Raw genomic sequence first — 25,680 nt, forward strand, 5'->3', positions numbered from 1 at the left:
GCACAAAGACAGTTGGTGGTACAGTGGATCCAGTGTCAGGAAGACTTGAATTCAAATCTTATCTCAAACATTTTCTAGGGCAAGTGATTTAACTTCTGTCTGCCTCAGTTTCCTCAATTCTAAAATAGGGATAATAGAAGCACCTACGTCCCAGTTGTAAGGATCAAAATGAGACAAAAATCGTAAGACACTTAATATAGTGCCTGGCACATAGTGGGCACCATGAAATTGCTTATTTCCTTCTTTTCTTCTTCCCTTCGTTTCAGAATCCTGGAAGGAGGCAACATAGAGCTGATAGAATTTTGAAGTTTGGAAGGCCTGGGTGTGAATCTCGTTTCTGCCATTGACTAGCTTAGTTACCAGCTGGGGAACTAAGTGGTTGGCTCCAATGCAGATTTACTTAACCTTTTTGAGTTTTAGCGTCTTCATCTATAAAGTGGGATAATCAAACTGTAACATCTACCTCATTGAGTTATTGTGAAGTTTAAGCGAAAGAAAGCACATTGGCAAACTTTAAAACCATGCTACAAAAATGTCAGCTATTATCACAGGGATACAGGAAGGAGCTATGATTTCATCCAGCATGGGTGGGGAACTCCCTCCACTAAATCTCTGACTTAGTAGATAAATCCTAGGGAGTTGTCTGAGGCACATCCCAAATAGCCTAGGCTCTAAATCAGGAGTTCAAAATAATCCCCGCCGGCCCTGACCTACAACCTGTTTCCTGCTATAGAGGTGATTGTCTCATGTTCTCCTTCTCTAACATAAAAAAGAGTTGGTATAAAATAAGAGTGCACTCTTGTGCAGACACAGAAAGATTTGGGGACGTAACCCCCTTTCTCAGCAAGTAGAAGATATCAATTTGGAATCTCACTGATTCACAACTCAAACTGGGTGTTTCTCATAGGAGATCAGCCTTTTTCCTGCTAGCACCTTCTAGGATTCAGGAACTGAAAACCCAAGGCCTCAGGAGACATTCTTAACTCAGTAGAAGGAATGAGGTTTGATACCCTGACTACAGCTCCAAAGCTTCTATCAATTTATTGTGTATCCAAAGGCAGACAAACTTAATGTCCCTGGGTTTGATATTCCCCATGTATAAAATGGGGATAATAATTCTTGTCCTAGCTACTTTGGAGGTTGTGAGACCATAGCATAAAATACAGAGATGGCAGATTCTTGGCCAGGGATGGAGCACACCTAACAAAGGCCAATAAGAATGTATTTACTGGCTGTCTTGCAAATTTAACCAAAAGGGCTTCAAATGAAAAATAAAAAGATGGGAAGGGAGAAAAATACCTATGTCTATTTAACATACCAGATATCAGAGAAAGTAGCTCCAATGAACAAAGAATAACAGTTGAGATATTCAAAAGTAAACAAGATACAAAATCCAAGAAATGATCCCGTATTAAAAGTTTAGGCAACATGAAAGAAAAACTATAGGCAAGAAGGCAAATTTGACCTCATAGGGATCACTGAGGCTTGATGAGATGAAACCCATGCCTGGAATATGGCTCTAGATGGCTATACTTTACGCATGAGAGATATGATAGAAAAAAGGTTGGGAGTGGAGGCTAGTGAGCATGTATATTAGGAAGGTATATTTGTAAGGAACTATGGTGGAGAGCATTGGGGTGAAGGTCAATGGAAAGAGAAACAGAATTGATTATGTCATCAGAGTATACTGTAGACCATCTAGACCAGTGGTTCTCAACCTTTCTAATGCCGTGACCTGGCAATACAGTTCTGCATGTTTCAGTGACCCCAAACCAAAAAATTATTTTGGTGGCTACTTCAAAACTGTAATTTTGCTACAGTTATGATTTGGAATATAAATACCTGATATGCATTATGTATTCTCATTGCTACAAATTGAGAGGTTGAGAACTGCTGATCTAGACAAAGGAAATTGATGAGGGTTTTGGGAAATAAATAGATCAACAAACCCGGAACAAACACATGGTAGAAGGTATGGAGTCCTTTATTTATCTAGACATTTGCTAGGGTTCTTTTTCTACCAAAAGCAAAGTAATTAATGACTTTTTAATTAGGTTAATAATAGTTTTATCCTTCAAATGGTGAATAAACAAATAATGGGAAATTCTATATTGGATCTTACTTTACTTTATAAGGAAGAACTTGTTATGGGGGTAGAAATCATGGGAAACTTGGAGATAAATGACTATGATACAGGAAATAGAGGCATAGCTTGCTATATACCTGAGATTTTGGGATAGTAGATTTCAAAGGGTTCCGAGGAAGTATAGGTAGGATGCAATGGACTAAATCTTTATAGGGAAAGTCATTATGAGGGATAAGAAATCCTCAAAAATGATATTCTAAAAACATTAAGGAAAACAATTCTAACGAGGATGGAAAAATAGGAAACTCACCAATAAATTTAGGCTTTAAAATGATTGGTATGGAAGATGGAAGCCAAAACAGGTAAAACACCAGGTTATGGTCTTATAAAAATAGTGCTCCAAATTCTAAATCTCAGAATGAACTGAGACTCTCAAGGGAAGTTGTGGACTCCAAAGAAGAGGTAGGCTAGTTTCTTGGAGTCAGTGGGATGAAGATAACTTAGAGAGAAGGGAGAGCTAACATTCTGGATATAAGAACCAAGATAAAAAAAGACTCAGGAGTAATGAGTGGGAAGTTACAGTGTTAAATTAAGGGTCTATATCAAGAAGATGGCATTAACAATTAGAACTCTCCAGAAGTGGATTGGGTGTCTTGAAGAGAGATTGCATTCTCTCTTATTGGCAGTTTTCATGGGTGAGATGAATGGGCACTTTCTTAGTGATAGAGGTAATTTGACACCAACATTCCTTCAAGTCCATTGTCTGGTACATAGTAGGTGCTTCAAAAATGCTTTCTTCATAGTTGATCATAGTACAAATATTTCTGTTATTATGTACAAAGTTCTCCTGGTTCTACTTAGCTATCATCAACAACAATCATCCAAGATAACTCCAAATGACTCATGATAAAAAATGCTATCCATTGCCAGAGAAAGAACTGATGGAGTCTGAAGACAAATCAAAGCATAATATTTTCATTTTATTTTCTTTGAGTTGTTGTTTTTTTAAGTGATAAGTGTCTTCTTCCACCACAAGTGACAAGTACGGAAATATGTATTACATGATAACAGATGTATGACTTATATCAAATTGCCTACTGTCTCGGGGAAGGAATGAAGGAAAGAATTTGGAACTCAAAATAAATGTTAAAAATTGCTTCTATATGTAATTGGGGAAATATAAAATACTACAGTAGGACCTCATTTTATTCAAGCTTAACACATGTGAATTCAGGTATATGTGATTGGCAATTGAAAAAATGAAGGCAGAAAAATATGTAAAATAAAAATTTTAATTACATGCTAAATCCATACCATTTTCCCAAGGAGCATATTCTCACAGCAGTTCATCCAATCAAACTCATTCTCACTCTGAGAAGTGTTAGTGTGAGTCATTACATTTTTTGCATCAAACATTAGATCCCACATCAGTCATTGTCCGGAGTTCTGGCTTGTAACAAGACATGTCTGTGTCAGAGCATGGCTTCTCTTTGTTTTATTAATGCTATTTCATTGTTAATGATGGCCCCAAAGTACAAGAGTAGTTAGTGATGCTGGTAGCTCTGCTAAGCCTAGGAAAAGTTGTAGAGTGACTAGGTATGTACATAGAAGAAATATTTATTAAATAATGAGGTCTGCTCTTATGTGTGATTTTCAGCTTATACAAAGGTTTTGGAACTTACTGGTCACATAAAACAAAATCCTACTGTACTGGGAAAAAAAAGCCTTTTTGATTGATTTTGACTCTAAATTTTCTCATTTTGGGTGTTCGTGATTCAAAAATGTCATAGAGACAGCTTTAAGAGATGGCTGTTGTACTATAGTTTTTGTTTTCAGCAAATTTTATTTCACAACTTAGGTCACAAATGACCATATTCTTACTCATCTACCAGCATTATATACAATTTCATGTAGCAGAAGAGCTGAGCACTTCCCACAGGAATGAAATATTTTAATGGAAATGGAAGTCAACTCTTAAATAGTTCAGGGATTTCCATAGAGTCCTTTGAGGTGAAGATTAAGAAAACTGAAAGCAATGATTCCAATAAATTCTTCCTGGACTCTCAAGTTACAGAGCCTCTAATAGGGCCATTTCTAGGAGAAAGGCAGTTTCTAAAAAGGGCAAGATATTAAGGTAATTGTGTTGAACAAGGCATCATTCTTAGAGATGAAATAAGAGGATTAGGAAATTTTAGTGGGGAAGAAACCTAGTCTAGATAGATCAGAGGCTTTCAGGACCTTCAGGGTTTTTGTTGTTGTGGCTGCAGTTTTCTTTTGTTTTGTTTTGAAGGGGAATAAAAGGATTTGGAATAGACAATTTCAGCTATAAAGATCAAGAATCCAATAAAACTTCAAATCAGTGAACTATTTCATTCTGAAGATTAGTTGTTAGTATATGAATGCATTACCAATGGCTCACTTATCTCCCAAACTTTACATAAACCCTCAGGGGCTAAGCCATAGTTGTCCATTGGCCCAGTCACTCTCCCCTTGGGCTATCTGTAATCCAAAGAATGCCTAAATCTAGCTCTATTCATTTCTGGTTTATAACATGTAATAATTAACATTTTTCTTAATTAGCCAACCTAGATTTGCTTTAATTCTATTGTTATCATCTTTCTTCCTTCTTTTCTCCTTCTCCTTTCTTCTTTTCTTCCTCTCTCTCATACAATTTAGAAGTACGTGGTCTCACATTGGACTACTATTCTTACTGAAATAGGAACTTTTTGACTTCTTCCATTTGGGACTTGGGCCATTTCACCCTCTTTAAGGCAACTTGGTGATCTCTCTGCTCCCAGACACTGACCATATTAATTCTAAACTCAGTGAGGATACTCAGTCAGCTTAGCCCACTGCAGCTCAGCACTCCTGTAGCTCAACAGATCTAAGAACCTGAGTTTCCTTGGCAGCAGGAATGACAGGTGTATACCACACCCAAATCAATCCTGCCATTTTTGAGAATGCAAGAAAATGCCAACTAAACACAATAATGGCAAGGTCCTTGTGGATGAGAGTTTACTAAGCTCCTGGCTTTGTTTATTTCCAGTGATCCCCTATAATTTCTATAAAGAAGGAAAGAGGAAAGGCCAAGTACCAACATGCTAAAGAATAAGGAAGAAGAAAATGTGGGTGATTGGCAGCAGGGTATTAAGAAAGAAATGTTTTTATGGCTCCTCCTCTTAAGCTCCATCCTTAAGTTCTATCATGACACAGAAGAGAACCTGGACAGTGCCAATGAAACACAAGCTTTGCAAGGTGCTATCAAGCCTGAATAGTTTGGGGAATATATCTAATGATAAAATGGGAATTAAAGATTGGGCTAATTAAATTTGCCCAGGCTTTTCTTTGGAAGGTTAGCTCCCAAGTAATTAGCTGTTTTTGTCTACAGAAACTCATAAAGACTATTCATTAGGGAATGGAAGAATTGCTTCCTTCATCAGCTCATTCATTCCACATGCATTTATTGAGAGCTGATTGTTTACCAGTTTACCAGGCACTATGATAGATGCTAGGAATACAAAAGCAAAAATGGTCTCTGTCCTCAAGGAGCTAGCCTTCTAGTGAGGAAAAAACCTACATGGATATAGGTAAGAAAATACACAATACATGCAAACAAAATATAAATAATTTCCTTTTTTAAAAAACCCTTACCTTCCATCTTGGAGACAATACTATGTATTGGTTCCAAGGCAGAAGAGTGGTAAGGGCTAGGCAATGGGGGTCAAGTGACTTGCCCAGGTCACACAGCTGGGAAGTGTCGGAAGCCAGATTTGAACCTAGGACTTTCCTCTCAATCCTCTGAGCTACCCAGCTGCCCCCTTTAAGAGAAAGGATACTAGCAAATGAGTGCAGGGCTCAAGACAGACATCATTTAAGAAGATCTTATTTGCGTGAGCCTTGAAGGAAACTAGGGATGCTCAGAGAGAGAAGTGAGGTAGAAGTGCATTATAGTAATGAGGGAATAGCCTGTCCAAAAGCATGGAGGTGGGAAATGCAAACATCAGGTAGGTGAAGTAGAGCAATGTGCAGCAAGTCTAGAAAGAAAGCACCTTCCATGCCAAATAAAGGGGTGTATATTTTATCCCCAAAGGAAAGGAAACTGCTGTATTTTCTTGATTATGAGATTCTTGTGCTTCAGGTGGAACAATCTCATAACTCTGTGGAGGGTAAGTTAGAAAGGTGGAAAACTGGAGTCAAGAAGGTCAATTTGGGGGCTGTTGTAATAGTTAAGATGAGAAGTGATGAGGTCTGAACTGAGGTGTTGGTTCATGTGAGTAGAGAGATAGAAAAGTAGCTTAAGAAAAGTTGTGGAGGTTATAGCAACAAGACTTGGTAACTGATTGTATAAGGAGAAAAAAGTATTCAGGATGATACTGGGTTGTGAAGTTGAGTGACTAGAAGGATGCTGGTTCCTATGAACAGAAATAGAGACGTTAGAAAGAGGAGGGGGATCTGGGAAAAAGATATTGAGTTCTACTTTGAACGGGGTGATTTTAATGCTTGCAGGACATTCAGTTTGAAATGTCCAATTGACAATTGGTGACAAGAGAAAGGAGCTCAGGAGCGAGTCTGGGACTGATTATATAGATATAAGGAACATCTACACAGAGTTGATGGTTGAATTCATGAGAGCTGATGAGTTCACCAAGAGATAGTAGAGAGTGAGAAGAAAAAAGAGTCCATCTGCTGTTAGAGGGCTAGGATATAGATCATGATCTGACAAAGGAGACTGAAAAGGAACAGACAGAGAGATATAGAACCAGAAGAGAGCTGCATCATGAAAACCCAAAGAAGAAAGAGTATCCAAAAGAAGGGATGGTCATCAGTGTCAAATGCTTCAGAGAGCACTTCACTGCGCATCTACTGCTGTACCTGGTTTCAGCTCCATGCCAGCTACTCTCTAATGTCCCACCCCCCCCACACCCTTCCTTGTCTCCTTTAGAGTGTTGTCTCCTCCTTTGAATTGTAAACTTCTTGAGGGCAGGGACTGTCTTTTTATTCATTGTATTCTTAATGCTTAGATTATGTTCCTGGCACATACTCAGTGCTGAGATGTTTAATGGACTGGTTTATTGGACTGGATTGGAGAAGTCAAGAAGTCAGAGGATTTGGAAGAGACCATCTTAAGAGATAACTAGAGGGAATTTCTTTTCTGATTAAATTAATGGTCTCTTAAACTATTGCAGTGGGTATATTGATAGCACACTGCTAGAATTAATTTTCTGTACTAGAGATTAAACTTAGAACAAGAATATAACAGCCAGAGTTCAAGAAATATTTTTGACCATTTCACTTCTCATTCATTTAGTTTTAACAGTCAGCTTTGTCATTTTCTGCAAATGCCATTTTTTAGCTCAAAGCAGAAGCAGACCACAGTTTGCACACTGATATTCTCATAATTACAGCTAAGTCACTTAAATATAGCCCTCAAAGCCCAGATTTTTGCAATACAATACATTGTGGTTATGGAGTTTATAAGCAATGCTATGTATCATTTGCTTTAGGCTGTGACCACATCATCTCCTAATTGACAAAAAGCCTGGTTAAAATTAAACTTGATGGCTGTTCAAACTGTACTGTTAGTACTGTTGGTTCACAGAGGTACTCCTTACGCCATTTGGGCCACCATTTTGCAATTTGTTGACACTCAAGGTTTCTGCAGTTATTGGGTTAGCTATGGAAAGATTGTCATCAGCATTTTCATTCCTGGCCCTGTCATCCCAAGAGTGATCATTATCAAATTGTTCCAGTTACTAGACACCATGATTCAAAGGGCAAACACCAAATGGGAATTCAATTCCCACTTTTCTGGCTCATCTGTACAGAGGCATTATTGGATGCTCAATCATGACATTCTTATCTTCTGTAATTATCTTACCTTAGAAGCAGGAAACATTGCTCTTAATTGTTTTCAGGTCTTATGTATATGTTTATTGGGAAACAAGGACATCCCTCTTCAAATGGGTTTTTCATTCCTTTCTATCGAAGATAAAACATTCACTTTCCCACCTAAAATATGCTATAGCAGAGAATTAAAATATTGCTCAGCATGAGCATTTTCCCGTCTTATTACACTGGGTATTAATGCTGAATTCAAATGACCTTGGAAAAACATACATTTCAAATTTATGGTGTATTTAAACCACGTAAGTGACCAATTACCAGATGATGCTGGCGTCTCTTAAAATCTCTTGATCAGACCAAAAACAACAAAGAAAAAGGCTTGTCATGGTCCTTCTAAGAACTATGAGATAATTTAGTGGAAGTTGTATGAAATTCTCATGAGATCACTTCGCTGTGAGTGTCCAGTTCAGTTGAAAGAGAAACATCATTTTGAACTTCTTTCTCCTGGTTCAACTTTTGGGGGGGAATTTGGGTGGAGTCAAGACAAGCTCTATCTCTTTTCTCCCACCTCCCCACAAACTCCCCCCCAAACCTCCCAATAGTACAGAAGACCTCATGGTATTCCATAGTTATGTCATGGGGAAGTGTTACAACCCAGTAATGTAAATAGAATAGGATATAACTTATATGCACTAAACAGTCCTGGAGGCACCCAGGAAGGGAGAGGTGGCTTCTGGTGAGTCAAAGTGCCTGCCATACACTTTAAGAAATATGCTCCCCTGGAGGGTAATCCCAAAGTCCAGTGTCTCTGTAGATCAGATTGAGTCCCAGGGGTGAAAAGGCAGCTGGTTGATGCGTGGGTCATGTGGGTGCCACCCAATCAGGACTCTTGGGGGCTTTGCACGTGTGCACGTCCACTACTTCCAAACAGTCCTGACAGCGCACAGCACAGCACCAATGGAACTTACACTCGCATTTGGTCATTCGGGTGACCCGGGAAGTGTCATAGCCCCTTCCGCAGCACATGACTTCACAGCTGTCCATGCCACGGGAGGTCAGGTTGCACACCCGACCTGCAGTACCCAGGGAACCTAGAAAGAAGTCACAGGAGCTTTATTAGGAAGGAGAGATGGAATTTGCAAGGTGAAAGGAGGACCCTCAAGAGCCCAAATGGGATCAGGGCTGCTGATGCTTCTAAGTGTCAACATGGAATCTAGAAACCCCAAACTTGTAGCCTAGTGAAGATCTGATGAACCCCAAGTTTTAGGACTAGCTTATAGGTTGGAGACCCCAAAGCTTGTACTTGTTCCTTGTTCCTGTGAGAATCTACCCTGACAGGAATCTCAAAGCAGTTTCAGACTGAACAATGGACCCTAAGGTAAATAATAAGTGACACCTCTGTTCCCTTCCAGTTCTAAATCTATGTCTCCAAAATCATATACCTCCTCAAAGACTGGAATAGAGTGGGGAAAGAAATAAAATAAATATACAATAATATTCAACATTCACAGATTTAATTTTTGTGACATCAAGCATTTGAGTGATTTTATTAGTAATTTCATTTTACATCAGTAACCATACACATTCACAGCCAGGCACAGAAGAGAAGAAGAGGGGAAAAAATGAGAGGCAAGATTGCACATGTTTGTGTAAAGCTCAGTATCCTACAAGACCCTTCTCTGGTTTTCTTCACCCTACCATTGTAAAGAGCTTCCCATGCATTTGTAGCATATTTTCATTCTTGGATTTTCTAATTCAAGTTTTCTATTACAATTATGTTCCCAAAGTGCAGTGCAAGTCCTTTGGGCTCTAAGCCCAAGCATGAAAAATCAATAATGTGACTTTGTGAGAAAATAAAGGTGCTAGATAAACTTTGTACTGAAATGTCTGTAGCTTCTGTCAGCTAGAATTTGGTTTTAATGAATCAATCATTTGTTATAAAGTACAACTCCCTCATAATACCATCTGACAAAGTAGAAGGTAAGTTTCAGGCTAAAACATGTTTTTGTTTTAAGAATTTTATTTGCTGTGCAGCATTTATGGCACTGTAGATTTCATGTTTTATGAAAAGTGAATTCTGTCTGATTAATGTTTTTTTTTTTATTGTGAGGTTAAGCACAAAAGGTTACAGAATTCTAGGGAATTAACTAGTAAAAAATGTTTTCCATGTTACCAATTTTATTTTGTGTACTTTATTTTATAGATCATTTCATGGTTATTGTGTTAGGATAAGTGCATTGTGTCAGATTTAATGTTTTGTCATAAAAAACTATATGCAGAAGAGAGTATTTTCAGCAATCTTTAGTGAAAAATTATAGTTTTTGGTGGTCAAGGAAACCTAACCCCCTATTTCCCATAGGTTCAACATATCAACATTTGAATGTTTGACTTTCACATCATTTTTCAGGAATGCTACTCCTGTGAAAGTTGAGAATTGGCTGTACCAAAAAGTAGACAAAATAGAAAGCAATGGTAGCTATGGAGTCCTGAGCAAACAGAAGAGAGAAAAAAATTCCAAAAAATTTCCAAGGAATTTTTTAAAAATTTAAACACTGTTAGATTACTTCAGAGCTAATACAAACCAAAAACATCTTTCCTACTTTCCCCCTCCCAATGTCCTATCTGATATCTCTTCCCTGTCCCTTGGTTCCATTTCCCTCACACTAAAAACAGTAGGTGGACAGAGGACCTGGTCAGTGTAGTGTGAATTTCAAAACTACTCCACCCTATTCACACCATTCTTTAGAAGATTGGATTTAGCTATTTCTTGATCAATAATAATAGAGATTCTTGAAATAACATAATCAGGTCTTGGAAACTACATTCTCCACCCTACTCTGTGTAACAAGATTAGGAAGGGCTGCATCAAACTCAAGATTTAATTATTTGAGAATATGGCCTTCAACAGACATGTGCAAAAAAAAGGACAGACCTCTGGGTGGTCCTAAGTCAAGCTTGAGCCACCATTGGCACATGTGAGACGCAGGAAGTAAGGTAGAGAACAATCTCTGGAGTTCTTGGGACTTCCTGGAAGGAGGGCTAGAGTTCAGTTCAAGGTTGGAGCTTGAGGTTGGAGGAGCCCTGCAAACTGCTTTCCTTCAGATTGGTCACATGAGTAATAAGGACTGATCCCTTTCCCTGCCTTGGCTCTCCAAGGCCTTAATGCTCGCTTTGGCTCAGCCTGAGCCAGAGTGGTTCTGAGTTAAACTTCTTTCCTTCTCTCTCTCTTTCTTTCTCTCCCTTTTTCCTTCTCTCTGTCTCTATGTATCTCTCTGTCTCTCTCTCTGTCTCTCTGTCTCTCTCTCTCTCTCTCTCTCTCTGTTTGTCTATCTCTCTGTCTCTGTCTCTCTCTCTCCCTCTAATATTTTCTTCCTCCTGTTGTAATTAAAACACCATAAAAATTTGGCAGCTGACTTGGGTATTTTATTATTTGGGATTTCCCTTGATGACCATTTAAATTTAGATTTTTCTCAGTCTCAACCATAATATTCACCCTTTACAGTTGAGAAGAGAAACATCATTCCTTTCTCCACCTACTTTCTACTCTTTTAATGATGGTTAGAGTTTCTTGTGAATTGTTCAAGATATGGAAATTTCAAATCCCTCACCTCAAGACTTTCCTATTTCTTTCTAGATTTCATCAGCCTGATGGGGAAAGTTAATATGAATGAGAGAGATTTGAAAAATAGAAGTGGAAACAGAGTTTGGCTGAAGACATTAAAGGAGAATGCCTTTGCTATAAAAGGAGCAATGGCAAGTACACTGTTCTTCCCTACATTGGAAGATGGGGATTCAGAGATAGTCCCCAGATATCAGTGATATTACCTACCCAGGTAGCAGTCCCGAGAGGATTATATACATCATCAAAGATTGAAGCTTGCATAAAAATTTGACAATGTTAACAATTTAGAATATAAAATTCACACTCCTGGTTTCATCAACTTTTTAAAACTGATGATCAATTTTCTAGGAGGCAATGTGTCCTAGAAAAGGCTTCTGGAGAAAAGATGGGGATCCATTTGACTTTCTTTTGAAAAACTATTTCCATAGATACCCATCTCTCACAAGGATATTAAAAGAAAGCAAAGGCAACTCAAGTAGAGCCAAGCTTTTTATTAAAGGAGAAGTATTATGGCATAAAGAATAGGGCACTGATGGGACAGCTAGGGGCTGCCATGCCAAGCCTGGAATCAGGAATATCTGAATTCAAATCTGGCCTTAGACATTTGCTAGCTTTGTGACTCTGGACATGTCACAATCTTCTTTGCCTCAATCCCTTTGTCTATAAAATGAGCTGGAGAGGGAAATGGCGAATTACTCCAGAATTTTCACCAAGAAAACCCCAAATGGAGTCATGTAGAGTTGGACAGGACTGAACTTACTGAACAACAAATAAACAGGGAATCAAGAAGAACTGAGTTCAAAATTCTGCCTCAAACATTTATTGAGTGGGTCATCTCATTTCTCTGTACCTTACTTTCCCTACCTGCAAAATGAACTTAATAGCCTCTCAAGTCCCTTTGTTTCTTGAAAGTTGTTTTTAGAGCAGAGTCAGGAGAACATTGTACATAGTAAGTAACAGCATGTTGTAATGAGGATTAACTGTGAGAAATTTAGCTGTGCTGATTGATATAATGGTCCACAACAAAGGATCCATGATGAAAAATGTTATCTACCTCCAGAGAGAGAACTGATAAATTCTTAGTGTGGATTTTGCATATTTTTTCCCAATGTCTTATTTTTTCCCTTGTTTCTGGCAAAATGGCTAATAAGGAAATGTTTTGCATGACTTCACATGTACAGTAAATATAACATTGCTTGCCTTCTCAAAGGGTGGGGAAGATCAAGAGGGAGGGAAAGAATTCAGAACTCAACCTTTCTAATGAATTTTTAAAAATAAAATGGAAAAAAAGCTCTTCCCCCCTTTTCAAGTTTATTCCAAATTAAAGCACTACCTGTTCTGCAGCTAAAATTACAGGCGTTCAAAGTCGGTGTCTATTTTTATACCTACAGGTAGAGAGGAGGAAGGAACTACTTGTTCCTCACAACAGCCTAATTTTTCTCTGAATGTTCATTCTGTGTCCCATTTGCCTTTCACAGAAAAGGCTGTCATGACACCTTTTAAGACAAGTACAAATTTATTGTCACTTATACATTCATTCACTAAATTAATCAGGATTCGGGGAGGGTTCAAAGTTCTGGTATGTCCATGTGGAATAAAAATGTTTGGAACATTACTGAGCACGCTGTTGAGGTTTCTATTCATAAGAATTCCATTTACATAGTAGCATAACTGTTTACAATATGCAACAACTCCATGAGATACAAATAGAATCAGAGAACTCTAGAACTGGAAGGAACCTCAGAGGTCATCAGTTCCAACTCCTAAGTGTGAAATCCCTCTAAAGCATCCCTCACCAGGGGTGCTAGTAAGGATTTAACAATCTAACCAGGGGTATACTAGAAAATGTTTAACCACCAGATGTTTTAAAAAATGTCATTTTTAGCTTTGCTCAGTGGCAGTATCATAACCAATGAGGTTTATCAGAGGCACAATTATTGCTAATTGAAAACTAAAAAATATCACATTAATCTGCATTATTGACATTTTCTCCATTATTTTCTTAAGTCTAGACAATTAAAAAAAAATAACTCAAATTCTGGTGTGCTGTGTTTCCTGAGTTCTGAGGTAAGTGTTCACAGTAAAAAGTTAACACTAGCCATAGGAACTGGCTCTTGCACATTCCTGTCCCTAATCCATAGTCACCCAGACTCTCCTTGGAGCTCTCCAATATCTGGAAACAGATTAATTACTTCCTGATGTAGTTCTATTCCATTTAGGGCCAGCTCTAATTGTTTTGAAGTCTTTCCCCATATTGAGTTGATATGCCTCTGTGCCACTTTAGTCACTGTTTTCTAGGGCCATTAGTATTGCCATTTTGTGGAGAAGAAACTGGAGACTTTGGGAAATTAATTGACTTATGGTCTTTCTACACTAGAGCCCAAGTATAAGAGTCAGTACTCAACCAAGTCTCCCAAACCCAAATCCAGGAGCCTTTCCATTATACCACACTGCCTTCTCTTGAACATGTTCATGTTTTATGAGGGGGGTTTAAAACCCACTTGCTATTTACTTGTGCTACTGACTTTCAAAAGCATTTGTCAATTAGAAGAAAAAGCAAGTGATCATTGTGAATGCTTGCATACTGACTGATAAATGCCCTTATTGTAAGCTTGGATTTTTTTTTTAAGAAAAAATGTGTTTTATTGTTTACCTTTTTTTCTTAACTAAATGCTTGCAGAATAACACTTTTGTAATAATTTATTATAGGTGGAATGGAAAATACCAAACATTTTCATCATGACATCCCTTTCTTTTTATCAAGAGGTGAGGGACAGAGATTGGACACCCAGATGACTGATTCATCAGATTGCTCCTGAGTTAAAAAAGCATAACAAAAACAAAGTCAAGATAAGCTGAAGGATGATCTAGAAGTAGAGGGAGCCAGTTTTCCTGGAAATGAACTTTTAAGTGAATATTTTGTGATTGTAGGAGAAATTTTCCATACCACCAGAGTTTATTGTATTGTTTTATATATATATATATATATATATATATATATATATATATATATATATATATATATATGGAATAAAGTTATGAAATAATTGTTGTAGTAAAAAAAAATAAAATGCTCATGTTTTAGTGCATACTGAAATTAGGGGCAGCTTAGAATGCCAGGCTTGGCATCATCAAGTCTCCACTTTCTGAATTCAAATCTGGCATTAGCCACTTACTAGCTATGCGACTAGCTACGCAAGTCACTTAACCCTATTCGCCTCAGTTTCTTGTCTATAAAATAATAAAAGCCTCCACCATCTCTGCCAAGAAAACTTCCAAATGGAGAATCATGCAGAGCTGGACACAACTGAAAGATAACTGAATAACAATAAACGTGCAAAACAAACTCTGAAGAAGTTTACATTTCTGGCCCCGTGTTACAATCCACCTGCATTATTAAACCCTTTTGGCTTTAAACCAATCAATCTTTATCCAAATAGTGCCATATTTTTAAAAAATCCTGTTTCCACTGACCCCAAGCTCTTTTCTAGAATGAGGGCAGATAGGCACCATAGTGGATAGAGCACTGGACATTGAGTAAGAAAGATGAGAATTCAAAACAAGACTCAGACACTTACTAGCTATATGACTTCAGTTTCCTCATCTATAAACTGGAGGAAATAATAGCACCTACCATTCAGAGTTATTGTGAGGATCAATTGAGATAATATTTCCATTTATTTTTAAAATTAATTAATTATTTTATTTTAATAACACATTTCTGCATAAGTTTTCCAAAGGTATATGATTCAAATTGTCTCCCTCCTTTCTTCCCTCCCCTCTCCCAGAGCTGGCAAGCAATTCAATCTGGGTTATACATGTATATACACAAGATGATATTTTAATCATTTAGCATAGTATCTGGCACATAGTAGGTACTATATAAATGTAAGCTATTGTCATCATCCTAATCATGATCATTTTTCTATCAACCGAGACATCAGTGAGAAGAAAACAAAATGAAGTGTCTCATCTCCAAAAGAAAGCCTTATGCCTTATCATTAACATCTTACTTAATGGTCTCGTTTGAAGGATTCGAAGTCTAATGGGGAATGGTTCTTCGATGTGTGCCAATTCTTCTATGTAGGTGGGATAACTCCTAAGACTGCAAGTGGGTCATGAGGTAATGATTCTCTCCTAAATGCAAACATCTGGTCCAGAATCTGTTGACTACAAGAAGCTTGGGCCCCATGCCCTCCTCAGCATGATCAGAATTTGGATGGAGAGGACAGATAAATGCAGTGAGAGCTGGCAAGTCTTAATTCAGAGGTAGTTAAAGTTAGAAGAGTTAGTAACCCCCACAGCAGGGCTCTCACAAAGCTGATTGTGAAATATGGGGAATATGGCTAATCTGAATGGAGAATAAATCCCATGAGAGCTCAGAAGAAATTATTAGAACTGCTTCATGGCTGAGATTTGCTCATGAAAAGGCAGAGGAAGTAAGGAAGCGGACTGGAGCATTTAATGGGCAATGGGAGGGAATGCTCTCAAGTCTTATCTCCAAATAAGTAAAGCAGATGAGAGTGAAGTTGTCTCTGATTCGGGAGAGGGAAGGTACTGAGAGAAGCAATAACTTTCCTCACCTGGGTCATATAAAGAGGAAGTTTAAATTAAATCAAATAAGCCCTAGAACTGGGACCTCATGATTGCTATTGTATCTGTTTGCAGAGTCATTTTGCCATCAATAAGGGGACAGGCATGACCCTCACACCAAGCAAGCCACTGCTTCTCTTTCAGAGGAATAAACTCTTATATCTGTTCACCTCTGTAAAGTTTCACTAAATTAAGGCCCTTCCAGGAGTCTAAAAGGCACCAGAAGGTACTACAAAACAGTCTGTTGTAGTGATAAGAATGCTGAAAACAGTAGGTACTAAATAAATGTTTCTTGACTGACAAAAATTTAGTTGAGACTTGCATTTGATATTAACTTGGCCATGAGCAAGTAATTTAACCTGAGTTTCAGTTCCATGTCCTGTAAAGATAGATTGGCGATGCTTCTACTCCCAGTTTTCTAGGATCATTTTGAGGAAAGCAAAGCCAAGAAAGGAGTTCAAGGACACTGCTCTTAAACCCCCAACTCTTGTGTTTCTTGTCTGAGTCCAAGTTTCCCAAAGCTAACAAATCTCACTTATCTTACTGGAATTCTACATTCTTCAATCTATCTGATAGGAAACTTATAATGCCTCTGAACTACTTCAGTACAGGTGGTTATGTTTCAGGAACAGTATCCTTGAACCCCCTGCTTAGGCTGTGTAGAAGCCCAGATTGACCATGACCAGGTGCTTCTCCTGTAAGGTGCCATCACTGTTCAGAGGGAGGGAGATCATCCCTTCTCCTGTCCCCTGTGCCCCTAGCTGCATTCTAGAAGGAAGAAGTTACATGGGAAAAGGTTAAAAGGAAGTTTTGGAGAGTGAGTGACTGAGAACATTTCTTCAGATTGTTTTTTAGGTTATGGACAAGGTAGACAATCAAAGAGCTCTATATGGCCAATTACCAGCAAGGTACTAATGGTCCTGTCCGTAATGCTACTGAGAGGTGCTTTTCAGTTGTCTCCAAACAATGGTCAACGGTCTGTAATCTCATCAGGTTGATTCTGTTGTTGTTGTTGAGTCATTTCTATCATGTCTGACTCTTTGTGACCCCATTTGGGGGTTTTCTTGCAAAGATAATGGAAGTGGTTTACCATTTCCTCCTCCAGCTAATTTTACAGATGAGGAATGGAGGCAAATGGGGTTCAGTGACATGCCTAGGGTCACACAGGCTGGATTTGAACACATGAAGATGAGCCTTCCTGATTCCAAGCCCAGTGCTTGTCCCACTGTTCCAACTAGCTGCCTCTAACCTGCTCTAATACACAATATTAAAGGAATTATTTATGAGTCTTTAAAAAGACAAGCTAAAAGTCATCAGAAACAGATTCTGCCAGTTTAATCTCTTTTTTGACAGTTATGAAACTGGTAGACAAGGGGCATGAATATCTGGATTTCCCAAGACATGTGAAAAACATCTCTCATGCTATTCTTTTGGCCAAGATGTCAGATTTAGAGATGACACAACACTGGAGGGGAGAGAAATAGTCAATATGGTAGATGACAGCTATGAACCAAAAATATCTTGACAGACTAGAACAAACGACCGGATCTAACAAGATGACATTTAATAGAGTAAAATATAAAGTCCATACTTAAGTTCAAAGATTCAACTATAAAAAATACAAGTGAGAAGCACTAGATCGTCAGTACTTCATGTAGAAATAGTCATGAGGATTTAATGAGTCTCGGGTTCCACAGTACAGTGCCTGGCCCATAATAGGGGCTTACATAATGTGTTGAATTTATTTAAATGGAGTGTGAATCAAAATTCCAAAAAGTTCATGTTATTTTAGTGGTATTATGGTATCCAGAATGAGAGAAGTGAACATCCTATTATATTCTGTCCTGGGCAGACCACACATAGTATATGTTGTATTCAATGCCGTAAAAGGAAATTTTAAAAATTGACATACTCGTGCATATCCAAAAGGAGGTAATCAGAGTGGTAAGGAATCTGGAGACTTTCATATGAGGATGAGTTGAAGAAGCAACAATATTTAACCAGAAGAAGATTGGGGGTTGGGAGCAGGAAATAGGAGAACAGTCTTCAAACAATTTTAAGGGCTGTCAAGTGGAAAAGGGTTAGACCTTGCTCTACTTAAATCCAGAGTGATGAACTAGGAATAATGTTTCAAAGTTGCAGAAAAGAAGATTTGGTTCTACATAAAGAAAACCTTCCTACTAATTAGTACGATCCAAAAGGGCAACAGAAATGTAATGAATGGAATAGAAAAGCATTTACTAAGCATATTCTATGAGCTAAATTTTGAGAATAGAAATAGAAAGACAAGACAACACTCCTACTTTTGAACAGCTTATATTCTAACTGGTGAAATAATACATGTAGCACATGGATTGCTTTGGAAAATGGAGGGAGGGTTCCCTCTCATTGAAGATTTTTCAAATGAATGAAAGGGTCTTTACCTGGGCTCCATGAACTTAAAAAATATTTTGAAAATGATATCAGAATAATTGGTTTTCTTTGTAATCTTATGTATTTAAAGATGATTTTGTGGAGTTATGTTTCATCAAACTGCCAAAGGGATCTATGACAACAAAAAAGGTTAAGAAGCCCTACAGTAGAGACTAGATGATGCTCAGGCACAGGTCTGGCAAGATGGCGGTCCCTGAAATCTTTTCCAAATGGATTTCTATGATTCTATGGCTTTGGTCTATGTCAAAACTCAAATGTGCTTCAGGGGTTGTAGGTCTGTCTTTGCTACAGACAAGAAAAATAATGTTTTATGTGCTTGAAAAGTATGCAAAATAATTTGAGCAACTACAGCAACACTATAATAAATATATGACCTTCCAGAGTGGCAAAACCATCTAAAAATAGAAATTCTTATGGGTTTCTTTGAAAATCAGCCACAATACTTATAGTCTCATTTTGACCTTTCTTTTTCTATTGGAATCTTTGAGTTATCTTTTTCCTTTTTTTTGGCACATGACTGACAGCTATGGAATGAATGAATGAATGAATGAATGAATGAATGAATGAAATGAATGTAATTCAGTAGTCTAAGGTTTTCTTTTGCTTTTACTTGAAGGGAGAGTTTGGGGCCTATTTACCAAAAGAGAATAAGATAAGTGTTGAGAAGTTGATCTAAAGTCCATCTTATGAATTCTTCTTAAGCTAGGTATTCATCAGGGTCCAGGAGAGAATGAATCTGGTGGGAACCACCATGTTGTGAGAGGGATAAATTGTGAAGCGGTAAAAAACTATGTAGTGGGAAAAGTGCTGAATATGGTGGCACTGAGCACAGGTTCTAATACTGGCTCTGCTCTTGACTATTTATATGAATGATATACTTGAATATCTTTGGCTCCATTTTTTTAATCTGAAAAAGAAAGAAGCAGGAATAAGAAGGTGAACGCTCCCTAGAACACTGTTTTGGCCAGAACACAAATGTAATACAGTTCAGTTCCGAGTATTAATGAATAGCTCCCAAACTTCTTGGTCTCAGAACTCCTTTACACTCTTAAAAATTATTGAAACCCCCCTAAAGGGCTTTTATTTATGCAGGTTATGTATATCAATATTTATCATATTAGAAATGAAAGTGCTTTAGTGTTATTGTGAATATAATTTTGACCTCATAGATCCCCTCTAATGGTCTTGGTGACTACAAGGCATTTTATGCAGTACTTTAGTACTTAAGCAAAGAACTTGTAATGCTTTAAAACATGCTAAGCTAGATTGCCTAGAGAAGGGAAACCAAGAGGATGAAGAGCCTCACATTGGGGCCATATGAAGACTGGATGAAAGAACTGGATAGGAATGGGTTTAGTCTGGAGAAGCCTTGAAAAAAACAATTTATTGGACCTGTAATTGCATGAGACAAGGGAGATCCGGGTGAAGAATATATTCTATTGATAAAGAGCTATTACTTCCTTGCAATTTATAGTCTAATAAAATTGCCTAGACACCAAGAAAGGTTTAGTGAATTGCACAGGGCCACATGGTCGTTATTTCAGAGGTGGGACCCAACAAATCTTTGAGGCTAGTGTTCTATCCATTATGGCATATTGCCTCTTGGAGAAAACTTATGGAGATATACATTCTAGCTTCTAGTATTTAAAGGGCCACAATATGGAGGAAAGATATAGTTTGTTCTGTTTGGCTCCAGAGAGCAGAATTAGGAGTAATCGATGCAAGCTTAAGGGAGACAAATTTAGGAAGATTTTTCTAACACTTAGAATCAACTAAAAAACCTGCTTCGGGAAGTGGTTAGTTCCCCCCTCAGTGGAGGGCTTCAAGCAAAAGCTGGATAATTACTGTTAGGTGGATTAGAGATGGGATTACTGTGCAGGTATCCACTTAACTGGATGAATCTGAAATCTTGTGATTCTATCATCTTTGTCAGAGTTATGAGTATAAATGGCCAAAGTATTTGATCACATCACAAGAATTGTTGAAATTAAGTAGTTGATGCCTATAAAATGATGCTTTCCTCAAAAATGGGCTAGTTTTATAAACAAGAAGTTTATTGATTTATACTGAGCTAGTTTAAAATAAAACTAGTTAGGAAAACAAAAATAAAATAAAAGAGGGGGTGAGATTTAATGAGTTAGCCATAAATTTTTGATCCATCTAGCCACACCTATCCTTTCTTAGACTCATGTAGGTTTAATATAGTTAGACAAAAAGTTACTTTATGTTATAAATTATAATTTATACAATACTACATTATATTCATATTTGGTTTGAGACTCACTCTCTTCACTTATTTTGACAGATGAATATTCCTCCATTCTGACACATACAACAGCTCACACATCCACACAGTGAAAAGAAATCAAAATAATTCCATTTTTATTAGGGTCCAATTAGTCCAACCATCTGTTCCTCCTTTGGTAGTAAAAATGAAGAGGGAAGATTACAGAAAAGGAAAAAAGGACTAGGAGATAATCTGCCCTCCCCCTCTTCAAGTGATAAAAGAATATAGTCATTTCCCCAAGTAAAACATTTCTGTTTCCACTACTATGCATCTTTTTGACAGCAGAGAAGGACCAGAGGGCTTCAGCTAACAGTTCTCAGAGTCACACCTCAGAGAACTAATGTTAGGACCATGTCTTTGGAAATTCCAGCCACTCCCCATGGACAGAGGCCTGATATTTGACCTTTTAGTTCATACTTCAAGTCCATTTAAGCCAGTCACCAAAGGGCACTTAATTGTCATTTCTATTTTGGTGATTTGTCAGTAATCCTTCCAGTTGACTTAAATATTGTCATTAATGACACCAGCTCATTAATTGATTGGGATAAAGCCAAAGATCAAATGAATACAGACCCCCCCCCCCCCATACTCTCATGCTTCCTTTGCTTAGTGCCATCTCACAACATCAACTTCAAAACTCAAACCAGCTAGAGAAATCAACGTTTCAATTAATGGAACACATTTTATTTTACATACTCATATTTTTAGAGATAAATTTAGAGGGCAAACATGTTATATCAAAAGGATTCAAAATGTCTTATTTCATTTCCTACCTTACCAATGTGATCCAAAAAAATAATACAACAAACATGGAGTTATGCTAGGTTTTGATTACAGCTCAGAACTGTTGAAACTAAGCAGTTTTGTAGAGAAATAAAATATCCCTAAGTAGGAATACAAAGACAAAAATGAAACTGTCTCTGGCCTCAAGGAGCTTCCACTCTTTTAGGGAGTTGGGTGGTAAAGATGGAGCATGTAATCAAATAAAATATGATAATCTTTGAGGAAGACACAAACAGGAAATACTTGGTTAGGGGGGCAAAGATCCAGAAAGGCTTTGTTTTAGGAGGGGCTGAATCTTGAAAAAATTCCTAAAGGTGAAGATGAGGAGGGAAGACATTCCATAACTGAGGGAATAATATGGAAAAAAAGAACAGAAATGGGTGAGAGAATTTCAAGTTCAGGGAATAGTCAGTAGTTCAGTTTGGCTGGAAATCATTATTTATTTATGTGTGTGGGCATAGGAATAATTTGATGGTTCTAAGTTATGGAGGGTTTTAAGAGGAGAGTTTATATTTTATCCCAGAGACATACAAAGTTGTGGATAATTTTTTTATGACAGAAGAGTGACATAGTCAGAATTATTTTTTCAGAAATACTAATTTTGCAACTTGGGAAGGAGAATTAAAGGAGAAAGTAAGGAGGCTATTGCAATAATCAAGTTGAAAGGGTCTGATAAAGACTGAAGTCCCTTGCTCAGATATCTGACTTCATACAATCTATCCAATCTTTTTCATCACTACTTCCCAATAGACTCCTTTTACACTAGGTAAGTTGATCTTTTTTTGTTGCATGCATTTGTTATGTCCATCCTTGCTTTCCTGGCTCTGATTGTATTCTTATACTTCATTGGAATGCCTTTGCCTCTCCTGTTCTCTGAGTCAAATTCTATGCATGTTCTTCGAGACCTAATTTCAAGTCCAACCTCTTCCATGAAGCCCTCTATGACTAATCTATAATTCAACCTTTATTTCTTCTGAATATCCTGAAAAGTTAGATTGAGGGAAATAGGGACATTTAGCTAGAATAAGAGAAGTCCTACAGGGCATATGAACATTTTTAAACGGTGGCCAGGTAAAGAGGTATAAGCTGATTATTTTTTGATGGTTGAAGTAGGATTAAGGGATGAAAGTTACAAGGAGGCAGACTGTGGCTCAACTGAAAGAGAAATTGTTGATAATGGGGGTATAAATCTATGATCCCTGCTCCTGGAGGAGCCTGAGGAAGGTGGATTTTTATGATCTCAGGAGTTCTGAGATTCAGTGGGCTAAAGTCAATCAGGTTTCTGCACTAATTTTATCACCAATATGGTGATTTCTTGAGACTGGAAGCCACCAGGATGCTCATAGAAAAGTAATAATAAGTTGCAATAAGACTGAGCTTTAAGGTTTTCTAAGTGCTTTGCATGTTAACTCATTTGATCCTCTCAACAACCCTGTGAGATAGGGGCTTGTTATTGTCCCTAATTTACATATGGGGCAACTGAGGCACAAAGCTGCTAATTGATTTGCCCAGGGTGGCACAGGGAGTAAGTGCCTAAGGCAGGATTCATACCCAGATTTTCCTGACTCTAAGTCATGGGCTTTATCCACTGGGCCACTCAGAAGCCAGAATCAGAAATGAGTATGTCAGAGAACCCCTGCTAATTAGTAGGGGGATTGGGATGTTAATTGGTAGCAGAACTTCCAGCCTGGGGAAGACTCATTTTCAAAAAAATATTTTTTGCTAAAAAATTTCACATATATACATATGTGTATATATGTATATACCTACTTATATATAATTATGAATTACTTAGCAATTACAACTATCCAAAAATAAGATAGTGGCTGCCTTTAAAATTCCCTCAATATTTTAGCTCTTTAGTCAGAGACTAGTTGTTTGGTTTTCAGAGATATTAAAGGGAGATTCACATTTTCGGTAAGGTTCAACTAATGACCTCTCAGTTCTTTTGCAACTCTAAGAATCTATGATTTCATGAATCATACAATTTGGTACTGAATTTCTCCCTGTTTTTGTTTCACGTGTTTATCTAATTAAGCTTCCTGACAGCAGGCACTCAGAATTATACTGGACAAAGAAAGCTAGCACCATGCTGAACACTTACTAAGTGTTCAATAAACATTTGCTGAAGAAATTAAAATTAAAGTCTCAAGATCAGAGAGAACAATCAGAAAACCTGGCAAGGTGGGGGGGGGGCATTAGAAGAGGACTTGGAGGACTTGGAATTAGGCTTCCGAGGTTCCTTAGGAATAGACTGTAGGACAAATTGTGTTGTTCCTTCTGAGTGACTTGATGTCTGTAGCAAGTAGCAGTCAGGAAGGACTCTTCCTGCTCTCTGCCTTCCTCTTCTGGTGCAGCCTTTTCTTCAGAGACTCTCCTCCTCATCAATCCTCACCTTGAAAACTTATTTTTCTGACCCTACTCTTTCCTTTCCCAGTGTCTGGAATCTCAGTGACTATCCCAGCTATCACTCTTCTTGGCTTTTTTTTTGGTGAGTGGGTAGGATGGGTCTCAGGAAGTCTAAACTTAGGGTGGGGACCAGTGATCACAAACTTTTGGGGTTATTTCTACCCTACCCTGTTTCTTTTTTTTCTTTTTTTTAAAGGAATAAGATCACAAATCCCAAGTGGGGGAAAACTGTTGTTACTCTGCTTCCTTTTGTGATAATCTCCCTGGTTCTAGAAGGATATTTAAAGATCTATTCTAATTTCTTTATTTTATAGATGACACCAAGTTCCAGAAAGGAATCCAGGACTTCTGACTTCAAAACCAGAGTTTATTCTATGCTGTCTTCAACTAGTACAGGCAGTAAGAGAATGGGCTCGTTTAAAAGTCCAGACTACATCCTGAAGATTATAAAACTATGATAAGAGTGAAGATGTAAGAAAAAAACTGGAATATCTCAAAAACATAACAATGAAACCCAGATAACAACTTGAGGAAGCCTTATGGCATAAACATTAATTCAATAATATTTATTAGATTCCTATAATGTGCCAGGCACTCTGCGCTAGTTGCTGGAGAAACAGAGAAAAAGATACTTTTCCTCCCCCCAAGAAGCTTACATTCTACTGGAATAGTCCGTAAAGATACATTTGAAGTTGAATGTATACATAGAGCTGTCCTAGGATGTCTGGGGGGTGATGTACACTAAGCATCACTATTGAGCACCATTATCAATGACCTTTATCCCTAGGGGAAGTTGAAGGGTCAATAATAATCTTCACCCTTCCCAATTTTGTGACTATATACAGTTATGGTAAAGTCTTATTCATTCAGGGAATTTTAAAGTTTAAAGGAAAAAATATTTAAAAAATTCTTACCTTCTGTCTTAAAATCAATACTAAGTATAGGTTCCAAGGCAGAAGAGTAGTGTGGGCTAGGCCATGGGGGTTAAGTGACTTGCCCAGGGTCACACAGATGGAAAAGTGCCTGGGGTCACATTTGAACCCAAGACTTTCCATCTCTAGACCTGGGTCTCTATCAACTGAGCCACTTAGCTGCCCCAACTTAAAGTGATATTATAACTTATCTAATTCTATCTAGAGATTAAATCTAGGCTACCTATTCATCTATTTTATTATATAGTCAAAAAACTGAGGCTCAGAAAGATAAGAGGACTTGACTATGGAGTCAGAGTCAAGCAGGTGAGTAACTAGGGTAAGGAGACTGGAACTTTGCTCAAGCTCCCCCCAAAAAAGGTGCAAAATTTTAATATATGGACTTTTTTTTAGCAACTAGAAATAGCTAAGCTTGTATATAGTAAGTTAAAAACCAATTAAATACAACCAGAAGCTATTAGATGCCACAGCATTGTTAATAATAATTACCTGTGAGTCACAATAGTAACTAGTTCTTCCCACTCAACCAAATTTGTCTTATTAAAATAATTAAGTTTTAAAAATTAAAATTAATAGCTCAGACTAGATCTTAGGAATTCAGGAACCCTGGGTTCCTTTCTGGGACTTAGTGTTATCTACAAAATAAGGAAATTAGATGATCTCTAAAGATTCTTCTAGCACTAGGAGTTTA

At 37.6% G+C, this 25,680-nt stretch overlaps 1 protein-coding gene and 1 pseudogene across 1 annotated transcript in view; one reads left to right on the plus strand and one right to left on the minus strand.

Moving 5' to 3' along the window:
• Positions 1-7,866: 7,866 nt before the first annotated feature.
• Positions 7,867-25,680, minus strand: part of WNT2 (Wnt family member 2) — an 88,921-nt gene continuing 71,107 nt past the window's right edge. The window contains 1 exon segment of the mRNA NM_001168691.1: positions 7,867-9,021. Coding sequence (NP_001162162.1) covers positions 8,792-9,021 — 230 coding nt within the window. The 3' untranslated portion in view covers positions 7,867-8,791.
• LOC130454844 (U4 spliceosomal RNA) lies at positions 13,436-13,560 on the plus strand (annotated as a pseudogene).

This window comes from Monodelphis domestica, chromosome 5 (assembly GCF_027887165.1).
Source record: "Monodelphis domestica isolate mMonDom1 chromosome 5, mMonDom1.pri, whole genome shotgun sequence".
NCBI lineage: Eukaryota > Metazoa > Chordata > Mammalia > Didelphimorphia > Didelphidae > Monodelphis > Monodelphis domestica.